The following is a 24521-nucleotide window of genomic DNA, read 5'->3' on the forward strand; positions in this document are numbered from 1 at the left end:
TTGAGGAGATTTGCAGATTAAAAAATGTATGGGCTCTTTCTCAGTTAACCTTTCAAGGTAAACTTATGCCGATAAATGACTTGGAACGTATTTTGGATCACTCTGATTCTATTTTACAAAATTGGCAAGAGTTCTCAGAATCTCTTAACGACTTAATAACCCTATGGAGAGAGAAGGCGCCTACTTTGATTAACTTCTCTAAGCTCACCCAGTCTCTTTTAATAGGAAAAAAGAGAGCTTCCAAATTATATAAAATTATGCGAGAAGTGAAGTGGTTATCCCTTTGATGACCTCTGGGCGGAAGAATTGAATTTAATCCCTGATGAAATAAATTGGAACTCCTTCTGGTCTCTATCAGCTCGGCCCACCATGTTCACGTCAATTTTTGTTTTGCATAGGGCATATTTGACCCCTAATAAAATAGCCAAATTTAAACACTCCATGCTCGTTTTACTAAGCTGCGATAACGGTTTTAGCGTGCGCTGAATTGCCGCACATGCTAGACCCTAACACCAGCATTGAGCTGGCGTTAGTTCTAGCCACGTAGCGTGGTTTTAGCGCGCACTAAAAACGCTATTGCAGCTTAGTAAAAGGAGCCCTCAGTCTCATCAGGGAAATGCTGGTCTTGCCATACATAGCCTGGAACTCTTATACATCTCCTTTATAAATTTCATAACGTACATTTGTTCTGGTCAAGTGTATGGCCTAGAATTCTTTCTATAACTCATTTAGACATTGGTTTGCCTATCTCATATAGGGCCATTATTTTGCGCTCCTCGAACCCAGATATCTCAATTCAGAAAGGAAATTTTAATAAATTTCAAGATGTGTGGGGGACATTAACAAATTATTGCAATGAATAAGTATTATTTTCCCTGATTTGTACAAATGAAAGAATGGGGTGGGCGGAGGGGGGACTTTAATATATGGTATATGCGTTATGAGATGTTGAAAGGATGGGAGGGAAAGGGATAATTCTATTTAATATGAAGAATTGTAGAATTCAAGTAATGTATTTAAGTCAAAATGGTTGATACTTTTTGATGCACTTGATGTAAGTTATAAAATGAATAAAGAATTAATAAAATATTTGACACTATGATAGCTCTGGCTATCCATCACATTGCCTGCAATTGGGAAAGAATTCTAATCGCAGTTTTCATGAATGGTGGAATCATTTGTGTATAATTAGAAAATTTGAAGGAATAATTGCTTTCAAATATAACATTATTGCTAACTTCAATAAGAAATGGGCCTCGCTAGACGATTTCTGTAAATACACTTTGTAATCTCACTTGACTTCTCTATATCTGAAAAGATTATCCGCAGCTCTTGTGCATTTTGTTTTATTTTATTTTATGTTTATTTGTCTAATTTGGTTTAGGTTATTTCCTCTATTCTGATGTTTTCAATATAATAGTGTATTATTGTCTGTAATTAATTTATGTTGCTAGTTTTATTTGTATTTGATGTATTTACTTGGTAAAATTAATAAAAAAAAATTTGAGAAAAAAAAATAATAACTATGAGTAATAAGCAGTATAAATGCTGTATTTTGGATATAACTTTACAGATTTGTTAATGATATACTATAGACATACTGATGCTGTTGCAATTTGCCTGTAAGTGTTTATGGAACTTCTGGAGAAGAGGTTCAAGAGATGTTACATTTACATGTTACTTGCTTGTTAATGTAGGGTGCTGATGTCTTCCAAGTACCCAGATGGTGTCACTGGGCGAGTGGAGTTTAATGAAGATGGGGACAGGAAATTTGCAAATTACAACATCATGAACTTACAGAATCGTAAACTTGTCCAGATTGGGATCTTCAATGGCAGTCAAGTATGTTTTGATTTCTACTAGTATGTTATTGTATAGTTTGCTTCACAGTGCTTTTATCTGTATTCTATGGATATAATATCAAAGAACTATGGCAAATTGTGTTAGGCCATGGAGTGGCCTTAATCAGGTTGCAAGTGAGGATGCCTATAGAGCCTCAGCTGATAATTCGAAACCTAGATTTTCAAACCCATTCCTAATGACAGGGCTGGTATTAGAAAGGCAGGGACTTGGGGCAGAAATTAGAGAGTCTGCCTGCAGGCTAGGGCTTGAGGGGGGCTTAAGGCTGGCTCCCTATGACATGGGGACTCAGGGAAATTTGCATGTTTGCCTTGCATGTTTGCCACCCTCTAATGCCAGTCCTGCCTAATGACCAGATTGGTGTAAATGTCCATGCCTTTATTCACAGCATGATTTCAGCTATGTGCTCTAGCATTTTATAATGACACATACCAACATATCTTTATAAAATAGTGCCTATGTAGGTAGGTGCCTACCTGGTCTCTTAACCTAAGTTCTTTGCAATAAAATTACTCTCATAATGCTGATACTCACCTGCTATATATATAACTATGTGGTTTAATTTAGCAATGCAGTTATCTGTATAGCTAGTCATTCTGCCTTTGCTACATTCTTACTCTGCTCTGGCACTATCTAGATAGTGTCATGGTGATTAGAGGGATTTTTGCTGGCACTGCCCAGATAATACTGCTGATAACACTGGTCAACATGCATTTTACTACTGGAGTTCTGTCACCTGTACCTTAACAAAGGCCACATGCTGACTCTAAATCTGAAAACAGTTTTCGTCTATCACATCCTGTTTTTAAGTTACGTGTCAGTGTTTATATCATTTTCGTCAATAACGTTACTGTTTCGATACCACGATATTGTATTTTAGGACAACTCATCGATCACATATACCAGCAATTTGAAAGTTTCTACTAAAAAGTGATTGTTCTGCTTTTTCTACCTGTGAATTTTTATATTTTGTTTGGTTTTGTTTAAGATATTATAATTATTATGAACAGATGAGGTTGTGTTAACCATCCTGATAATTTCTGTTATGTCTGTGGACAATTTACTGCACAAGATCAGCAAAAGAATCTGTCCAGCAGAGTTCAAAATGCATACAAGCATTATTTTGGCTGTAAAGTTGGTGACCAAGATAAAGCATGGGCACTTCATGTGTGCTGCACTGTCTGCTATTCTGGATTAACACAGTCTGCTGAAAAATTTTGTCAAGGTGATGGCCAGAAATGGTGATGCGTTTCAGCACTTAAGTACATTTTGTTTCGAGAAAAATGAAGCCAAAATCAAAGAAGGTGTTTTTGTTGGACCCGAAATCTGTGAACTGATGCTTGATGATGCATTCAAACAGAAGCTGAACTCAGCTGAATCAGCAACATGGGAAGCATTTGTGCTGGTTGTTCAGAATTTTCTTGGTAATCACAGATCAGAGAATTATGCTGAGCTTGTGGAGAACATGCTGACAGCATATCAGCAAGTGGGTGCCAGAATGACACTTAAAATGCACTTCTTACATTCTCACCTTGACTTCTTCCCACTAGTACTGCCCGATTTCCAATTCAAATCGATTCACCGATTCACTTCAGGTGAATCGATTCAAATTGATTTGGTTAACAAAAAAAAAATCGGCCTCGCTGATTTGGGTGACCAATCCTCCTCCCCATGCCTTCAGGTCTCCTAAAGCAGAAGTGGCAGCGCTACCTCTTGCTGGCCATCCACTGTCGCTGCCGCTCCTGCTTTAGGGGCGAGGGGGGATGGTCAGTTGGGAAGTGCTGCAGTGCTTAGGAGCTCTTTGAAACATCCTCCGGCTTCCCCACGGCCTCCCATTCTTACCTTCAGATAATTACCATAGCTGTAGCGATCCTTGCAGGCTGCTATTGTCCTCTACAGCACATTCCCTCTGCCACGATCCTGCCCTTGACATCAGAGGCTACAGCAAAGGCAATCCTCTCTGCAGGCTGCCGTAATTAGCTGAAACTAAGACCGGGAGGCCAGGGGGGAAGCTGGAGGATGCTAAAAAGAAGGAGGGAACATGCAGGCCTTCGGGGGAGGGGACCCTAGTGTAGAAGTACAGGGAGGGAAGGGGGGTTTCAAAGAGATGTGCATATACCGGACTGGAGGAGGGAGAGAGGGGGGAAGAAATAATGGGTCTGAAAACAGAGGAGAAGGAGAGAGATGGTGGACAATGGGATTTAGGGAGGGAAGGAACAGAAAGGGAGAGAAGTTGGACACAAGGGATGGTGTGTAGGGGGGTGAGGGATAGAGAAACTGGATAGGAGAGTAGTTGGGAAGAGAAAGAGATTGCTGGTGGACCCTGGGGTGGTGTGGAAGGAGGGCGAAATGCTGGATGAAAGGGTAGTTGAGAAAAGGAGAGATGGTGGATCTGGGGATGGTGGGGTCCATCGCTGCAGCTGAGGGGATGGAGATAAAAAAAGGAAAGATGCCAGATTTCTGGGGGAGGGAAGGGAACTGGAAGGGGAGGAGAGAGATGGAAAACAGATGGTTAGCACAGAGCAAGGAAACGACAAATGGCAGGAGACCCTGGCAAGCGAGTTATCAGAAGACAACCAGAGCCTGGGACCAACATGATTTCAATAATGACCAGACAACAAAAGGTAGAAAAAATAATTTTATTTTCTGTTTTGCGATTACAATATGTCAGATTTTTAATGTGTATCCTGCCAGAGCTGGTGTTAGACTGCATAAGTGAGCTAGGATTTAACAGAGAGAGAAAAAGTATTTTTTGTTTGTTTATACCACAGCGCCAGTGTGGGTAGGAGAGGGCAAAGGGGGTGAAGAAGCTATAAAATAAAACAACCAGCATGTTTGAAAAAAAACAAAAAAAAACAACACACCCAATTGGGCAGGAAAATAGAATAGAAAAAAAAAATCAATTCAATAAGCTGAATCAAGTTTCATAGTTTTATTAAATTTTAATATACCAACCATCAACAAGTATCTAGCCGGTTTACAAATTAAGATAGGGTAAAACTAATACTAATAAAAATGATATTGAGAGTGAGAGTGGGGTTGTGAACATTCAGACTTTAACTGGACATACTAGGTAGTGATGGTGAGGAAGAAAGTGGGGAAGGGAAAAGTTACATTGTTAGAAGTTAAAAAAAAAAAAAAAAGAAAGGAAATGGAGAGGGGAAGGATAAAACATTAGTGATGGGATCGCTTCATGAAAGTGGTTGGAGTGTTTAAGAATAAATTATATTCAAGAGCAAGAAAACGCATCAAATCGAATCAAAATTTTTTTTCCTGAATCGAGCAGCACTGATTCCCACACAATCTTGGTGAGCATGGGGAAAGATTTCATCATGATATCAAGGTGATGGAAAGCAGATATTAGGGAAAGTTCAATCCCAGTATGATGGGAGACTATTGTTGGTTCTTACAAAGAGAGACAAATGTACAATACAAGCATAAAAGCAAGTGGCTCAAACATTTCTGAACATGCTGACATCACTTTTGTGTGAGTTAAAAGAGGCATAAATATATGTTGTAACATGTCTCCTTATTGTCTTCGTTTTGTTTTCAGAGTAAACTCCTTAACACAGTTTTGGTGGGACATAGTTCATAATCGCAATATTGTACCGATATGGCAAACTGTCTAAAAATCAGTAATGTGTATCTCAGAAACCTGACATGCTAGCTAAATTTCAATTACAGATCTGAAATCAGCATCATTAAATTAACTAAGAACACTTCCTAAGTTCTCAGTAGCAAAGAAAAACGTGTTGGTTTTTTTTCATTGACCAGTGTATAATCCATTAAACATATAATTCTGTTTGTATGTTGGGCCCTTATTGCCTGTAGAGATGACCTAGGTTCTCAGATTTCATGGAGGCATGGTCTAATCGCCTTTTCTTCCCACTTTTTGGTTTATGATTAGTATTCAATCTAAAACCTCAGTCTGTATTAAAGACTATTCAGGGTGTCTTGATATCTATTTGATTGTCTGTCATATTGATCTGTGTCCTTAGTCTTCTGCAGGAGATATTCCACACCTCAAAATTTTGCAATTATTAAACTACTCTATTATGCCATTTCTTACTTAGTAATTATATTAACATGGTGGATTACAGTGACACTTAAAACTGTCCTGGGGGCCCCCCAACCAGTCAGGTTTTTAAGAACCACTGTATAATGTATGAGGGGCTGATGAAATGTTCTCAGCCCAACAAAGAAGACAATGGTGTGGAGCCATGAAACGTAAAAATTATTCCACACTTTTGTTGACACTTTTTGTTTCAATGATGTGAAATGAAATGAAAAGTGTCAATAAAAGTGTGGAATAATCTGTAAGTTTCATGGCTTCACATTCTCTTCTTGGTTGGGCTGAAAACTTTTCAGCAGCCCCTTGTATTGCACAGATAATTCTACCCTGGTCCTAACAAATTGCTTTATACGTTTTAAATTGAAAGATGTAATTTTCATCTTTTGTGTTGCAGTACATTGAGTTTACCTGATGTATCTTTCTTCAGTTGATCCTCATCTTCTCTTCTTTTGGTCAGCTACATGTCCTATCCTGTTGCTTAACCCTCTCATGTATGGTCTTTGTTGTATTGCTTCATGAATGCTGTAGGTTCTACTGAATGACCGGAAGATTATTTGGCCTGGTGGAGAAACTGAGAGTCCTCAGGGATATCAAATGTCAACAAGGCTAAAGGTAAGGAACAATGAGCTAGATGCATTAAAAATGGTTGTTAAGTGCAGGTCGCTGTGGGCCAAATTTTTGGCCGATTTCAAACAGTAATCGATGTTCAAACGGCTTCCCATGAAAATGAGTTTTGTGGAGGGCAGTCATAATCCCATCCAATCGCTCGCTTAGAAACGAGCTCTCACACATGCACAGAGCCAGTTTGGGGAAGTCTGAGAGGCAGGGGAAGCCCCAAAGCAGCCTCTTGCCATTCAGCTGTCTAGGTTTTTTTTCTTTTTAATAATGACACAGATTGTGCATGTGTCCTAAAAAGAGCACATGTCTGGGTTTTACCGGGCGAAGAAGTTGGCTGCTAGACTACCAGTGCTATTGGATCAGGGGTGGATGATCAGAGGTCATCTTGGAGGGGGTCATGGGTGGGGACTTTTTTACCCCAATACAGAGGATGAGCTAATCTAGCTGCCTCAGATTTGAGGTAATTTTCTCACATTGGACTCAAATTGTGTTCGCTTCAAACCCTCTGATTAGTTGGAACGGGAGTTGACTGAATATTTTTGATTATTTGGTTGTCTATATATGAGTAGCATACCCAGGGATGGGTAAGGTATGGGATGGGCAGGTGGTACTATGTCTTCTTTTCCTATGAGAAGGATAAACTGTTTCCACAGTGCAAAAACAGGATTTTCAAAACTTAAATCCCTCCTCATCCCAGAGCAGAATACACAGGATTTAAAAACAGAGTTCTACAATTTTCATATACTTTTTCCTAAGAGAAGGAAGCTAAGAGGAAATATGATTTAAAGTGAGCAGAAAGCAAAGAACCAAACCTCCCAATACAGTTAAGAAACAGAAGGGTTTTTCGCTTCTTAGCAAGAAGCAGTATAGGAAGAGGATTTAGGTAGATATAAAATGCTGTAATAAGCGCAAGACCAGAAATATGAAATTTTGAGTAACTTAGCTTTTAGAAGTGTACAAAACAATCTTTCTTCCAGGGCACAATCCCAGGAAATGCAAGCACCTTGGGAAATGGCTCCTCGCTGCTAACCTAATCAAAGATAATGACTCTGAGACTCTGAGGCCCTGATGCTCAAAGCTCCTTCATCCCTGTAAAAAATACTGGGTTGGGAGCGATATAGTTTTGCTGGACTATGCTCAGCACAAATAGCATGCAAATAGCACAGTGAGGAGGGAAATGGCATTGGCCTGCCCAGCTATCAATCAGCATGACACACTGCAGCCAACCCTGCAGGGGTTCGGGGCCAAAATCAATAATGCACACCTGCTAGAAAACAGGCTTAGATGTATTTTTCCTGCTAGGACTAAATCTTGAAATGAAGGATTGTCGTATTTTTATTTTTAAGTTAATTTGTTTAGAGATGTAGAATTTCTATATTTTATGTATGTTATTTTAAGTTATGTACTGTATATGAATATGGTAATCCGCTGAGTTTATAAGCGGAATAGAAATTTTTAAATAAATTAAATCCCCCACTCAGCTACATTTTTCATAATGAAGAAAAAAAGTTGCAGCTTTGTTTTACTTTTCAGGTTTTACCTAGGTTACCTTTTCTCCACCACACACACACACACAGAATCCAAGCCAGTCTAATATGGAATTCAAACACACATCACAAAAGAAAAATAAACTGCCACTGTAGCTCTCTCATCATTATATCTGATGCAGTCTTGCATAATAGGACCAGTGGCATACCAAGGGGTGGCTGGGGGGGGGCGGTCCGCCCCGGGTGCAGCCTGCCCCGGGTGCAGCCTTAGGGTGGGTGCACAGCCGGCCCGGTCCCTATCGCGCTCCCTCCCTCCTTACTTAAGGTGACCAGCAAGATGACCGAGCAGCAAACCTCCCTCCAGTAGCATCGGCAGCCGCAGCACGCTAAACAGGCTGCTTCACGGCTTTCTCCTGCCGGTGAGTCCCTCTGCCACGTCACTGATGATGTCATCAATGACGCTTCACCGGCAGGAGAAAGCCGCGAAGCAACCTGTTTAGTGTGCTATGGCTGCCAACGCTACTGGAGGGAGGTTTGCTGCTCGGTCATCTCGCTGGGAGGGTCGGAAGGGTTCACTTGGGGGGAGAGATAGGAGGGTCAGCGGGGGTTTGGCTGGGAGAGGGGAGAAGTGGTCTGCCTCGAGTGCTCCAAGGCCTGGCGCCATTACCTTCTTCGGGCAACAGCAGCATTTACAATTTGCTGCTGTTGCCGGCTTCAGGCCTTGCTCTCTGCCGGGTCCTGCCTACTTCCTGTTTTCATGAAGACAGGACCCGACAGAGAGGAAGGCCTGAAGCTGGCAACAGCAGTGAATTGTGAATACTGCTGCTCCCCGATGAAGTTCAGGACACCAGGCCTTGGGTGACAGAAGGAGGAAAGGGAGCAGAGGGGGGAGAGAATTTGGGAGAGTGTTGCTGTACCCAACTGGAGGGAATGAAAAGAGATGCCAGGGCTTGGAGGGAAGAAAAGACGCCAAGGCATGGAGGGAAGGAGGAAGGTATGCCAGACCACTCAGCTTGGAGGAAGCACGGTTTTTTGGGTGTAGTTCTCTTGATTTTTTTTGCGCTTGATGGAACTCTCCACTATGGCATCTTATGCCAAAGCATGGAAGGCTTTTCAACATTGGTATGCTAAGAATCACGTGGTGCCGGAGTGGACTCCCTTTTCAGTGGTCCTGGTTTTTCTTCAGGTGGGTCTAGAAATAGGTTTAGCAGTGGCCTCCCTTACAATTCATGTTGCAGGCCTTTCATGTTTTAGAGGGCGCAGAGGTGCTAGTTTGCATACTGCTCATCCCACTGTGTCCAGGTTTCTGGGAGGAGCACTTCATTTGCAACCTCCCTTGCGTTTTCTTTCCCTTTTGTGGAATCTTAACATCATTCTGCAGGGCCTTGGGAGAGGTCCATTTGAACCACTGAAGGATGCTTCTCTTCTAGATGTGACAATCACCATTCTAGATCTTTTTGGTCACCATTGTCAGGGAAGTCTTGCTCAATTATTTGTAGAGGACTAATGTTTTCTGGCTGTCTGATTGCCTATTTATCCTGAATGCTGCGCCTCAACATAGTTGGCCAGCAGCCAAGGCTTCCATCGCTTGATGAATTCGGATGGCCATTTCCACGACTTTCATTACCCATGGCAAACAGCTGCCAGGCTCTTCTGTTCCTCCCTAGATGTTACCATTACTTTTGTATGTCACCCAGCATATGGAATCCGGAAGGGATGTAACAGAATGGAAGATTAGGTTTATACCTTTGATAATCTTTTTTCTATTAGTCCCTATAGGATTTCATATGACCCACCCTCTCTGTGTACACTCAGTTGTTTGGAATAGCCTGTTTCTTTCTGCCTTGATGATTCTCCTTACAGGCTTGAACGCTTTCCAGCCAACTGATAGATCTGTGAGCATGCATTACCGAAGGCCTTTCTTGGGGGCCTCGTTGCACAAAGGCACAACAACAGGTTAGTTCTACATTATTCCTCAATGTTTCCGAGTTGCCTTTGTGCCTGTTTATCGCTTGTTATTATTTTGCAGAGCAAACCAGTTCAAGAATTACTTATGTTGCTAGGGATCCTCCCCATACCCCCTTGTCATGGATTTGTCCAGTAATGTTGCTTGGCTTTGGGACTTAACTGGATATGTTTGCTAGCTCTCAGGCTAAGGATGTGGAGCATGTGCTCAGTAATGTTTGTGGATTTCTGCAATTCCCAGGTTGTGAGTTGGGATTGAACACCTAGAGAGGCATTATCAAAAATGTGCCTATGTCTGAGGTTGGACGTTTTGTGCACAACGTCCACAAATTCAGCAGGAAAAATGTCCATTTTCAAAGTAGCCAAATGTTATAAGAACATAAGAAGCGCCATCTCCGGATCAGACCTTCGGTCCATCAAGTCCGGTGATCCGCACACGCGGAGGCCCTGCCCGGTGTATACCAGGCGTAATTTTAGTCACCCATATCCCTCTATGCCTCTCGTAAGGAGATGTGCATTCAGTTTGCTTTTGAATCCTAGGACGGTCATTCCAGACGGTCCTGGGAGGGCATTCCAGATGTCAACTACTCTCTGCGTGAAGCAGAATTTCCTGATATTTGTCCTGAACCTGTCCCCCCTTAGCTTCATTCCATGTCCTCTTGTCCGTGTCAAGTTGGACAATGTAAATAATTTTTTTCTGCTCTATTTTGTCGATTCCTTTCAATATTTTGAAGGTCCTTAGGACCATCTACCTTTTTTAACCATTTTCAAAAATAAAAACATCCATGCGAGAAACGTACAAAAGCAAGTTCTGTAGACGTACCCACCAACTACCTTGTCTTATTGCGGTAGAAGGAATCCCCATCAGCTGAGCCAGATTCGGGGGATTCCTGGCAGCTCAGCTGATGGGGGATTCCCCCTACCAGGATCAACTGAGCCACGGAGCCCTACCCCCCTTCCTCTGACATCCCCACATCCCCCTGATAACTCCTACATCCCCCCATCACATCAGAAGATGCAGTGGGAGGGGCCGAAGGCTCAGATTAGCTCAAAATCACCATCTTGAGCCAATCAAGGCCTTCGGCCCTTTCCACTGCATCCCAAGATGCAGTGGGAGAGGGAATCCCCAGTCATTGCAGGACACAACCCTGTAGGCAGGAGGGAGTGAGGTTCCCTCCTGCCGTTTGCTCTTCCAAAGTTACGAAGGGGGCCCAGCAATGTTGGGGGGAAGTGGGGGGGGGGCAGATATGTCAGGGGAGGTACGGGATATCAGGGGGATGTCAGGATGTGAGGTGGATGTGGGGGATTTCATGGGAATGTCGGGATGTCAGGGGAAGGAGTGTAGGGCTCTGTGGCTCAGCTGATCCTGGCAGGGGGAATCCCCATCAGCTGAGCTGCCAGGAATCCCCTGAAACCTGGTTCAATTGATGGGGGATTCCTTCTGCTGCAATCAGCTCATGGGAAGCATATGAAGGGTTTTTTTTCACTCTTTGGGTGGTGGGAGGGGGTTGTGGCCACTGGGGGAGACTCTTGAGTTGATCTTAGTGGGAGGGTAGGGGTGTTAGGGGGTGGGCTTGGGGAATTTGGATTACTACTGTTTATTGGCACATCCCCTATCATCTTGGTCTGTATTCTCTTGGTATATTTGTACTGTTGGGATTAGTGGGATGGGGGGAGGAGGGACTGTTTACTTTTGTTGCTTATTATAATTTTCACCTTTCATATCCTGTACTGTTCATTGGCATTTTCTCTTTAATAAAAAAAGATTTATTTCTAAATCCTCTAGTGGTCTTCTTCTCAGTTTGGGCACCTTTGTGGAACTTAGATGCAACTCATACAGGTCTAATTGCCGGCGCCTAAGTTCCATCTAGGAAAGTTTTGATTATGGCTGGGGTATGTCCTGATTGAAACCCACCCAATTCCTGCCCATAACACACCTCCCAACACGCCCATTTGCTCTCTGGACACATAGCAGCTTAGAAATGCTGCTGCATGTCCAGAAAGTTGATTTTGATTAACAGCACTTGGACATCCCCGCTATTAGGACATCCAGGTTCTGACAGGCTGTTTTGGGAAGTTTTAAACTTTTGAATATGAGCACCCTAGCATATGGAATCCTACAAGGACTAACAGAAAGAAGATTATCGAAGATATAAACCTAATTTTCCATTAGCAAACCTTACTGCCACGGAAAGCTTTTGAACATCAGGGCCTTGATCTCAATTCATTTATCAATGCATGCTTTACCAAATCTGCAGTTTTCTTAAAACATAGGTTTTTCCAAACTTGAATTCTCCTGTGCCACAAAGCACACAGGATTTAAGAAGTTAACAGAATTTTTTTCTATGAGAAGGATACACTCTCTTTCTACAGTGCAGTAAAACAGGATTTTCAAACTTAAAGTCCTCCCGGTCCCAGAGCACAATACAAAGGATTTAAAAGCAGAGTTGTTACACAATTTTTCATAGTTTTGCCTAGAGAAGGAAGTTAAGAGGAAAGTTGGCTTTAAAAAATCAGCAGAGAGCAGAGAACCAAACTTTCCAAATCAATTAAAGAGCAGAGGGTTTTTTTCTGAGCAAGAAGCAGTATATGAAGGAGCTATTTCTTCCTAGAAAAGTGCCACTGAATATCAGGCCCATTGTTTTCTTTTATTGTGCTTCTACTGCAGATGAAAAAAGATCTCACGGAAGGTGTACATAAATCCCAAATAGAGAGAGCCTTGTTAAATTGAAATTTCATTGCCTCAACAGATAGTTACAATTCATCAGGAACCATTCGTGTATGTGACAACAATTTTTCCAGATGGGACTTGTACTGATGATTTCACCGTCAATGGGTATAAAGTCACTAAAGTATTATGTAGTGGACCAAATGAAACTGTACCAGGTAATCAACCAAACTATACCATGCAATCATATCATAACATTATATCCATTAAGAAGTGAATATCCCTTCTTTGTCAATTCTGAACAGGGTGGTTTGCTTTAGGGACAGACTGTCTTCTTCCCCTTACCATATCTCACAGATTTGTGCTAAATTGGGCATAAGAGAACAGCTTCTGCTTACTATAGAGGTAAAAAGATAGTCCTCTCTATGCAAGTACCAAGTTATGAATGAATTTTGGGGGACTGCCAAGTATGATGGTTTCTTGGCAGACTATTAGTGAGGTGGCTTGCCATTATAATGGAAAGGAAATAGGACTTGATATACTGTCCTTCTGTGGTTTACATATTACTGAATATACAGGTACTTATTTTATACTTGGGGTTAAGTTGCTTGCTCAGAGTCACAAGGAGCTACAATGGGAATCAAACTCAGTTCCCCTGGTTTTCAGGCCACTGCACTAACCATTGGGCTACTCCTTTGTGCCTTAGTCATCCTTCCCCCCCCCCCAGCTAAAGCTGGGTATTCATTTACTGACTGAAAGTGGATGGACAGTTGAGTTGGCCATAGACTACCTGGCGGAACTCCTAGGGCTCCTTTTACAAAGATGAGCTAGTGCGCTAATCCGGTGTGTGCGCTAAAAACACTAGCGCACCTTTGTAAAAGGAGCCCCAAGTGTGGGATTCAAACTCAGGTTGTATATAATAGGCAAGTGACCTACCAATTGTACCACAAAGCATCCTGATTTAATAATGACCTGCTTTGATATAAATCTGAAGAATGGTATAACAAATGAACCCAAATAAAATATAGAAGAGGCTCCTACCAGGCACCCTTTGAACAGCTATACTATATATACGAGGGATCACTGAAAAGTTTTCAGCCCAACCAAGAAGATAATAATGTGGAGCCATAAAACTTACAAGTTAACAAATATTAAATAACTATGTCATTCAAGGATATCATTACTAATCATGCAGAATTGCAAAATTGAAGGAACATAAAAGCAAGAACATTACATGAATGAAAGCAAGAACATCATGAATGAAAAATAGAATGATCTTAGGAAGCTTATAGAAGGCAAGTATGTGCTGGTTAAGTAGACAATTTAATGTGGCTGATAGGGTAGCAAAGAAAAGTCTTTTAGAGAGGACCAGACCCTTTCAAATGATTTAATCAAATTTTTATGTTCAGCAGCAACTCTCTCAAACTTTGCAATCAGACATACAGAGTTCCACCAGCTCATATAGTCCACTGCAGATAAATCCTTCCAGTTATGAAGTATAGTTCTGATTGCTATTATTAAGAGAGTATTAAGTAATTTGGCTTTGTCTTTTCAAATTTGTGATCACATTCCTAGAGGACCAATAATAATACTAGGAAATGACTCTAAAAGGTTGAGGATAGAGATAATGGAGAACTGCACTGAACTCCAAAACTCTTTAAGTAAAGGGCAAGCAAATATAAATATGCTAGTAGATGTATTACAAGACCAGCAAGTGTCCTCTTTAACATTCTTCAATTTAGATAATCTATAAGGTTTCCAAAATGCTCTATAAAGTAAAAAGAATTCAGATTGCCATATGGATGCAGAGCAAGGAGTTTTAGTTGTGGATACCCATATTTCTTGCCAGTTGTTCTTTGTGAGTACAGGTCCAAAGTTAGACTCCCAGGCCACTTCTGAACCTGAGGTTCTAAGACAGGGGTGTCCAACCTCGGCCTTCACCAGGTCAGGTTTTCAGGATTTCCCAAATGAATATGCATGACATCTATTTGCATACAATGGAAGCAGTGCATGCAAATAGATCTCATGCAAATTCATTGGGGAAATCCTGAAAACCCGATTGGATTGCAGCCCTTGAGGACCGACATTGGACAACCCTGGTCTAGAAGATTTTTTCAGTTGGATAACTTTATACCAATTACATTACATTTAGTGACTATTCCACCTTAACTTTTAATTTCTTTTTTTCAATTTAGTTTTATTATCAATGCAGCAACATAGAATTGCCAGATATCAGCTATTTCTAACAGTTATATCTTGCATAACCTATGGAATCATTGAAAATTTTATAACAATCCAATATAATACAAGCAGTGAATATAGCCAGACATAATAATTTGGATCGGAAGAACACATCTAAAATCATAAATAGAGAAAAAAAAAGGATATGAACTTAGAGGTCCTTTTATCAAGCTGCGGTAGGGATTTAACACACGTAATACCGTGCGTTAAACCTCCTGCCGCGCTAGTCGCTAACGCCTGCATTGAGCAGGTGTTAGTTTTTTAGCCGGCCGCAAGGGTTAGCGCGTGATGAAATGTCCCACGCGCTAACCCTGCTAGCGCGGCTTGATAAAAGGACCCCTTAGACTTAACTTAGAGAAAGAGTGAATGCTTCATCCCTGCTGCATTATTTTCAAGTCCCTAAACCATCCCTACATGCACCCACACACTCCAAATCATGCATTCACCCACTACTTCCATTACCCTATAAAACAACACCCAAGGACCTACCAATCACACTAACCCATATACTCTCCCAAGCATACCCATCCATACCCATCCTTCTAAATTGTCTAATCTTTAGCCTCTTGTTCTCATTGTAAGAGAGAATCCCCTAGGAGAAATGCCTGTACCTTTCGCCAAAGTGAAACATAAATCAGTTTCTCTAGTCTAGTAGAAAAATGGAAAGTTTGGATTTCAAATCTAGCTGTTTCATGCATTTTATGAAGCCATTTTGGAAAGGGACTGTCAGGTCTGATACCCAGTGAACATAAGAACATAAGAATTGCCGCTGCTGGGTCAGACCAGTGGTCCATCATGCCTAGCAGTCCGCTCATGCGGCAGCCCTCTGGTCAAAGACCAGCACCCTAACCAAGACTAGCCCTACCAGTACCCGTTCTTTTTCAGCAGGAACTTGTCTAACTTTGTATTGAATCCCTGGAGGGTGTTTTCCTCTATAACAGCCTCCGGAAGAGCGTTCCAGCTTTCTACCACTCTCTGGGTGAAGAAGAACATCCTTATGTTTGTACGGAATCTATCCCCTTTCAACTTTAAAGAGTGCCCTCTCGTTCTTCCTACCTTGGAGAGGGTGAACAACCTGTCCTTATCTACTAAGTCTATCCCCTTCAGTACCTTGAATGTTTCAATCATGTCCCCTCTAAATCTCCTCTGTTCAAGGGAGAAGAGGCCCAGTTTCTCTAATCTTTCTCTAATCTTTCGCCCAAACAAACTGCCCAGCAGCCGGGGAAGCCTCGTGGAGAGAGAGGCGAGAGAGGCACCAGCGGCAGGAGAAAGGCAGCGGCGGGGAGACCAACAAGCCTAGGGGTAGCGGCGAGAGGTAGCTCCGCCCCCCCTCAGCGTCATCAGCAGAACTCCTCCTTAAAAGGGGGAGGAGCCAACGGCGCACAGCCGTTCGGCGCGCAGCAAAGGCGCTCGCCTTAGCGAGAGCGCCTTTGCGAAGGACCCAAGAGCCCGGGCTGCCCAGCAGCAAATTCATATTAAAAAAAAAATACTTTTCTTCTTTCTCATTCTCATTCTTTTCTTCTCTCTCTCTCTTCTTTTCCAGCTAGCTGCACGCTGGACACACTCCAACACACGAGGATCCTTACGTACAAGACAGGAGAGGAATGGAGGCAGCAGAAATCCAGCGAAGCTTTCCAGTATACTGCATCGAGTGTCATATGTATGACTACCTCCCCTCCGGGAGGCAGGCGTACATATGCGGTCGATGTCAGGAACTGAACAGCCTGAAGAAAGAGGTCGGGAGATTGCAGATTAAGGTCCAGGAGCTAGAGGGACTCCGCACCATCGAGGAACCATGGGCAATTGAGGCAACTGAGGATACTGAACAGGATACCACCAGAGAGAGCCACATCAAAGAGCAGGTTAGAGAGCTCGAGAGATTCATTGAGGAGGCCTGCAAGATGGTAGAGGAACAGGATCACCAGCAATTCAAAAGGGAACCAACAGATGGAGGACAGAACCCACCAGACGCCAGAGGAGAAGGACCTTGCGGAGAAACTGAGCGGGCAGAGGAGGCAGAGACCCATCAGATCCCGGAGGAAGGACTAGAGGATCGAGTCACTGATACGGACATGAGACCCAAGAGGAAGCTGAGAGAAGGGAGGTCTGCGATCGTGGTGGGAGACTCGATCCTGAGAGAGGTAGACAGCCACATAGCAGGAGGCAGAGAGGACCGGCTGGTGACATGTCTCCCGGGGGCGAGGACAAAGGACATCTCCGACAGAATCGAGAGAATCCTGGAAGGAGCTGAGACGGAGGAGACAGCTGTGATAATCCACGTTGGAACCAACGACGTCAGCAGAAGGAACTACAACAGGACTACACTGACCGAACAGCTTAAGATCCTGGGGAGGAAACTGAAGCTGAGGACAAGGAAGATAGCCTTCTCAGAGATCCTGCCAGTACCAAGGGCGGATGCAAGGAGGCAGACCGAGCTGCAAGCAATAAACGGGTGGCTGAGGAGATGGTGCGAAGAGGAGGGTTTTCACTTTGTACGAAACTGGACAACCTTCCTGGGGAAAAACAAGCTCTACAGGAGGGACGGACTGCACCTGAGCACAGCGGGGACAAGGATGCTGGCACGAAACATCCAGAACAGCATAGACATGGCTTTAAACTGAGGACAAGGGGAAAGCCAACAGTCGATCTGACATCGACACATCGGACCAGAGTATCAAACAAAGATACTGAACAGGGAACAGGCGATAGAGAGCTCGAGACTGAGTGGACATTTTTTGTAAATAAAACCAAGGATGCAATGCAGGGGCCTAAGGAACAAATGAAGCTAAAAAGCGGAAAAAGGAGGAAACAGTCGGAGCCAAAAATGGGGAAGCAGACTGAGGACAAAACAGACGCACCACAGGAGGAGGATGAGCGGAAAGAGATTCAGGGACTGGCAGCCCATGAGGAGATCGGCAGGAGCACCAAACCACGAGGAAAACCAACAGAGAAGACTGAGGACGTCACAGACACACAACAGGAGGAGGATGACCGAGATGAAGCTCGGGGGCTGGCGAACCACGAGGAGGACTGCAGGAGACCCAAAACACGAAGAAAACCAAAAGAGAGGGCAAAAACCTGGGTCTTAAACTGCCTATACACAAATGCTAGGAGCCTAAGAGCCAAAATGGGTGAACTAGAAATCATTGCCAGCAAAAAGGACCTGGACATAATTGGAATTACAGAAACGTGGTGGACTGAGGACAATCAGTGGGATGTGGCCATACCAGGGTACAAACTATACAGGAGAGACAGGACACATAAAAAGGGTGGAGGAATAGCACTGTACATAAAAGACTCCATACCCTCAGCCAGGATGGAAACAACAGTACGGGCGGATGGCTTGGAATCACTATGGGTTAAGCTACAGGGAGGAACTGGGGCAGCCATTAAATTGGGTCTGTACTACCGCCCACCTGGACAACCGGAAGAAATCGACCAGTACATAGAGGCTGAACTGAGGCAGGTATGCAGAAGCGGAAATGTGGTGGTGATGGGGGACTTCAACTATCCTGGGATAGACTGGAGTATTGGACACTCAAACTGCGCAAGGGAGACCAAATTCCTAGAGGTCACGAGGGACTGTTTCATGGAGCAACTGGTCACGGAACCAACATGGGGCGATGCCACTCTTGGCCTAATCTTCAACGGACTAGGGGGGCAAGCAAAGGAGGTGGCGGTATTAGCCCCGCTAGGTAACAGCGATCACAACACGATCCAGTGCAGGCTAGAAATTGGATCATCAAAGGGGAAAAGAACCACAACGACGGCACTCAACTTCAAAAAAGGAAATTATGATGCCATGAGGGAAATGGTGAGAAAGAAACTCAAAGGCAACATAGGAAAGATGGAATCCGTAGAAAAAGCCTGGACCTTACTCAAGAGGTCTGTACACGAAGCACAAAACCTGTACATCCCCAAGTTCAGGAAAGGGTGCAAAAAAAATAGAACAAAAAACCCAGTGTGGATAACAAATGCAGTGAAGAAGGTGATAAGCGACAAAAAAGCATCATTCGGAAAATGGAAAAAAGACCAATCAGAGGAGAACCAAAAAGTGCACAAAGAACACCAGAAGGAGTGTCACCGACTGGTTAGAAAAGCAAAAAGGGAATACGAAGAGAGACTGGCAGAGGAAGCAACAAACTTCAAGTCTTTCTTCAGATACGTCAAGGGGAAGCAACCGGCAAGAGAAGAGGTGGGACCATTGGATGATGGAGATAGAAAGGGAGTAGTAAAAGAAGAGAAAGAGATAGCTGACAAGTTAAATGAGTTCTTCACGTCAGTCTTCACGAGGGAGAATACAACCAACATTCCGGAACCCGAGGAAATCGTAATAGGAGACCAAAATGATAAGCTGGTCAATTTAAAGGTAAGCCAAGAGGATGTACTCAAGCAGATAGACAGACTAAAAAGCGACAAATCGCCAGGTCCGGACGGCATTCACCCAAGGGTACTCAAGGAACTAAAAAACGAAATAGCGGAGCCACTCCGACAAATATGCAACCTATCCCTAAAAACCGGAGAGATCCCGGAGGACTGGAAAATAGCAAATGTTACGCCCATCTTCAAGAAGGGCTCAAGGGGCGACCCAGGAAACTACAGGCCGGTGAGCCTGACCTCAGTCCCGGGAAAGATGATGGAGGCACTGATTAAGGACAGCATCTGTGAATATATCGAAAACAATGTGCAGCTAAAACCGAGTCAGCATGGCTTCTGCAAGGGTAGGTCTTGCCTCACAAACTTATTGTACTTCTTTGAGGGGGTGAACAGCCAGGTGGATAAAGGGGAATCTATAGATATCATTTACCTCGACTTCCAAAAAGCCTTCGACAAGGTACCACACGAGAGACTGCTCAAAAAGATATGGAACCACGGGGTGCAAGGGGAGGTCCACCGATGGATCAAAAACTGGCTGGCAAACAGGAAACAGAGGGTTGGCGTAAAGGGCCACTACTCGGACTGGAAAGGGGTCACGAGCGGAGTTCCACAGGGGTCGGTGCTGGGACCACTCCTGTTCAATATCTACATAAACGACCTAGAAGCGGGAACCAAGTGTGAGGTCATAAAATTTGCAGATGACACCAAACTATACAGCAGGGCTCAAACGAGGGAAGACTGCGAAGATCTCCAAAAGGATCTAACGCAGCTGGAAAAGTGGGCCGAAAAATGGCAAATGAGCTTCAACGTAGGGAAATGCAAGGTCATGCACGTGGGGAAAAAGAACCCGATGTTCACTTACAAAATGGGGGGAACACCACTAGGGGTCAGTAACCTGGAGAGAGACCTGGGAGTGATGGTAGACGCAACACTGAAGGCATCGGCGCAGTGCGCCACGGCCTCAAGGAAAGCTAACAGAATGTTGGGTATCATTAAGAAGGGTATCACGACCAGGACGAGGGAAGTCATCATGCCGCTGTATCGTGCAATGGTGCGGCCGCATCTGGAGTACTGTGTCCAGTACTTGTCGCCGCACCTCAAGAAGGACATGGCGGTACTAGAGGGAGTACAGAGAAGAGCGACTAAACTGATAAAGGGAATGGAAAATCTCCCATATACCGACAGATTAAAGCAGCTAGGACTTTTCTCCCTGGAAAAGCGGAGACTTAGAGGAGACATGATAGAAACCTTCAAGATCCTGAAAGGCATAGAAAAAGTAGACAGGGACAGATTTTTCAAATTAAGGGGCACCACAAGTACAAGGGGGCACTCGGAGAAACTGAAAGGGGACAGGTTTAGAACAAACGCTAGGAAGTTCTTCTTCACTCAGAGGGTGGTGGATACATGGAATGCGCTTCCAGAGGCTGTGGTAGACAGGAACACATTAAATGGTTTCAAAGAAGATTTGGATAGATTCCTAGAAGAAAAAGGGATTGAAGGGTATAGATAGATATATACCACTGCTCAGGCAATGGGCTTGATGGGCCACCGCGGGAGCGGACCGCTGAGCAGGATGGACCTCTGGTCTGCCTCAGCGGAGGCAACTTCTTATGTTCTTATGTACGGCAGCTCCTCCAACTCCTTAACCATCTTAGTCACTTTTAGTCGCACTGAACTGCTTGTGCTATTGCAGTATACAAAAATAAAGTTATTATTATTATTATTCTCTGGACCCTTTCGAGTAGTACCGTGTCCTTCTTCATGTACGGCGACCAGTGTTGGACGCAGTACTCCAGGTGAGGGCGCACTATGGCCCGGTACAGCGGCATGATAACCTTCTCTGATCTATTCGTGATCCCCTTCTTTATCATTCCCAGCATTCTGTTTGCCCTTTTTGCCTTCGCCACACATTGCGTGGATGGCTTCATCGACTTGTCGATCAGAACTCCCAAGTCCTTTTCCTGGGAGGTTTCTCCAAGTACCGCTGTAATAGAATTTTCTTAACTTTAAGAGTCGCTATATATGAATGTTCTGTGGAGGAGGGGAAATCCTGCACACAGCAGTGCCCTCTGGTACCCCAAAAGCAGCATTCCATAATTGCATTGAATCACCCATTTCACAATCTTTTCAAGATTGGGAAGAACCTGATGCCATAGCACTATGGTCGGGCATTCCAAAAACGAGTGCATTAGAGTACCCAGAGAGATTTTACACTTGGTGCATGGATCCCCCCTTTGTCCCTAAAAATATAGGCAAGGTGTAAATTCCAAAATTGCATTTCTTTAAGGTCCACTGAGCCTACCAGAGTATTCAAATTAGCAAAGAGCTCTAAGAACTGTGTATATTCTATCCCTAAATCCTGTTGCCAAGGAGTCATTATCCTATTCATGGGCTACTTGTTTCCAGCAGTTTTTAATATTTTATACCAAGTAGATAGCTTGTTCAAAGTGGATGGAAGTCTTACTAACTGGCTATTGTGGCAGAGAAGCCCCTGTCACTGGCTTAAAATCTGCTTTAAACCCTGCCACTAAAGAAAATGTGCCTATTCCTAAGCCAAGGAACTTGCCCATTAACTCTGTTCCCAGCGCTAAGGTCAGACAGGCAGGGCAAAACAGAGAGGGTATGACAGAGAAAAACATACCTGTTCCAGTTCCCTATAATTCCTTTTATAAATCATCTGCTAGCTCACAGGATAAACATCAGGTCAGGCAATCTGGCACAGCAAGGGTTAAGGAAACGGGTGGAACTGAAAGGCAGAATGTGCTCAGAGCACAACTAAAAGTTTCACAGCAGGATAAATCAAAGGCAGCTGAGAATACACAGAAACCATTAGGAACCTGGAGGGAAAGACGTTCCTCACAGGACAGGAAACAGAAGGCTAGGAGCTCTGTCTTACTACCTTCTCCTAGAAATCCTCCTGTCACAAAGCACAGCCATGATGACAAAACTTTACTTCCAAGGCAGAGGCTAACTGGAAGGAAAGAGTTCCTTGAGCAGAGCTGGCCAAAGCTGCTCAAGAGGATAGTATGTACACTGCTTCAGAGAGTGAGGAGTCTCTTATGGAGGTATAGGGAGAAGTCTCTGAGGGTAATGAAATGGAGTGCAGCCCAGAAGCCCTGGATTACATGTCTGAATGCAGGATGAGTCAGCAAGGTACTGCGCGGGGTGGAAGGGAACGAAAGTTCATTGTATAATAGTGGTCTAAAGCACAGTTCTTCAACCGCCAGTCCGCGGACCGATGCCGTTCCGCAGAAAATTCCTGCCGGTCCGCGCAGGACCGACGAGATCAACATCTTCAATTTCTTGCCGGTCCGCGCAGGACTGGCAAGATCGAGGAGCTGTAGTTGCGCAGGGTAGGAGAGATAATGGGGAGCCTCAGACTGTGCTTTCTCCCATCCCAGTGGCTCTCCTTACAAGCGCAGTGATTCAGGAAGGCAGCCTTGGAGCTTTTACTGAGTCGGGCCGCCTCTGATGATGCAACTTCCACTTTCCTCAGAGGCGGTGTGACCCAACAAAGGACCCGAGGCTGCCTTACTGAATCGCAGTGCTGGCAAGTAAGGAGAGTTGCTGCGAGGGGAGAAAGCTGCTGGGCATGGTGAAAAAAAAGGGACAGCTGTTACTAGACCTGGAGAGGGAGGAGAGATGCTGCTGGGAGGGGAGGAGGGAAAGGAGTCCGGGAAGCTGCTGGGCAAGTGGAAAAAGGGACAGCTGCTACTAGACCTGGAGAGGGAGAAGGAGAGATGCTGCTAGGAGGGGGGGAGGGAAAGGAGTCTGGGAAGCTGCTGGGCAAGGGGAAAAAAAGGGACAGCTGCTACTGGACCTGGAGGAAGGGAGAAGGAGAGATGCTGCTGGGAGAGGAGGAGGGAAAGGAAAGGGAAGAGAGTTACTGCTGGACAGGGGGAGGAGGGAAGGGAGAAGAAAAAAGGAAGGAAACGGCTTGCAGGGAGATTAGAGGAGGGGAAGGGGAGATGGGAAGGGGGGTCAGCAGAGAAATTGAGAGGGACAAAGATGCTAGATCTGGTGTAGGAGAGATACAAATGAAGAGAGCAGTGAAGCTAGAATGAATCGTGTAAAAAGGAAAGAGGGGCATAGGCTGGATGGAAAGGGGAGGGGGGCATAGAAAGAAGACAAATACCATATGGAAGGGGGAGAGGTCAGACAGTAGATGGAAGGGGCAGATGCTGGATTGAAGAGAAAGAGAGGTCAGACGCTGGAAGGAAGAGAGTGAAAAGAAGATGAAAGCAGAAACCAGAGACAACAAAAGGTAGAATCAAATAATTTTATTTCTATTTTGTGATTAGAATATATCAGATTTGAAATATATATCCTGCTAGAGCTGGTGTTAGACATAACTGGGGACTGCAAAGTCCAGGCAGTGGCTTAGGGCTCTCTCTGACCAGGGGGGCAGTTGCCCTAGTTGCACGCCCCTAACCCTATTCCTGCTATGTGTGACTGCGGTATTCTGTTAGCATGATATTTCTGTGTAGCATTCTGTAACAATTTGGCTTATTCGGTTTTCTTGATAGTAGAGGGGATATATGTGAAGGGGAGGGGAGACAGGGGTTTTGTTGATCCTTGCTCTGTATTATTTGTATTTATAAAATGACAATTGTACAGAATATTGTTTCTTTTTGTACTTTAATAAAATACATTCAGTATAAAATCATAACTGAGGCTTGTGTGGATGGGATCAGATGGTTTGCGAGGATCGAGCTCGCGGAGATGGGGCGGAAACGGGGTTTTTAAATTTCAGTCCTAGTAGTTTGCCGGTCCACAAAATAATTTTCTTTTCCCCGCCGGTCCATAGGTGTAAAAAGGTTGAAGAACACTGGTCTAAAGTACTGCAAAGAACATTTTTGTCCTTACGATGGAATATTTAATGTATGAGTGATGGATATGTGAATGTGAGGATTGGTTAGTAGAAATAAAGCCAGAATCCCTGAATGCAAGCAAAGCATAGTGAGTGGGGGATGGGCTAAGGCTAACTAAGGAGAGGTGAAACCCTGAGTTAGTTCAGTGATCTGACATTGCACCGGGGAAATTTCTAGCCTCACTGAATTTGACAGAGCTTCCTTGCATAGTCCCATATTCCAACTCACAGAAAGTTCCAGAGAGTCCATGTGCTGGAGAGACATTTCCAGTTCGTGACACTCCCATTTGGTCTGCAATGGCACCTCACACCTTTACCAAGGTGAGGGTAGTTGCAGCAGTATACATGCACAAGGCAGGGATC

At 44.0% G+C, this 24521-nt stretch overlaps 1 protein-coding gene across 3 annotated transcripts in view; it reads left to right on the plus strand.

The window, feature by feature from the left end:
- GRIN1 (glutamate ionotropic receptor NMDA type subunit 1) overlaps window positions 1-24521 on the plus strand; it is a 415565-nt gene that overhangs the window by 186215 nt on the left and 204829 nt on the right. For all 3 annotated transcript variants that reach the window (XM_033960212.1, XM_033960213.1, XM_033960211.1), the window contains 3 exons: window positions 1698-1842; window positions 6461-6544; window positions 12753-12888. In XM_033960212.1, coding sequence (XP_033816103.1) covers window positions 1698-1842; window positions 6461-6544; window positions 12753-12888 — 365 coding nt within the window. The remainder of the gene's footprint in view (window positions 1-1697; window positions 1843-6460; window positions 6545-12752; window positions 12889-24521) is intronic.

This window comes from Geotrypetes seraphini, chromosome 10, assembly GCF_902459505.1.
Source record: "Geotrypetes seraphini chromosome 10, aGeoSer1.1, whole genome shotgun sequence".
Taxonomy (NCBI): Eukaryota; Metazoa; Chordata; class Amphibia; order Gymnophiona; family Dermophiidae; genus Geotrypetes; species Geotrypetes seraphini.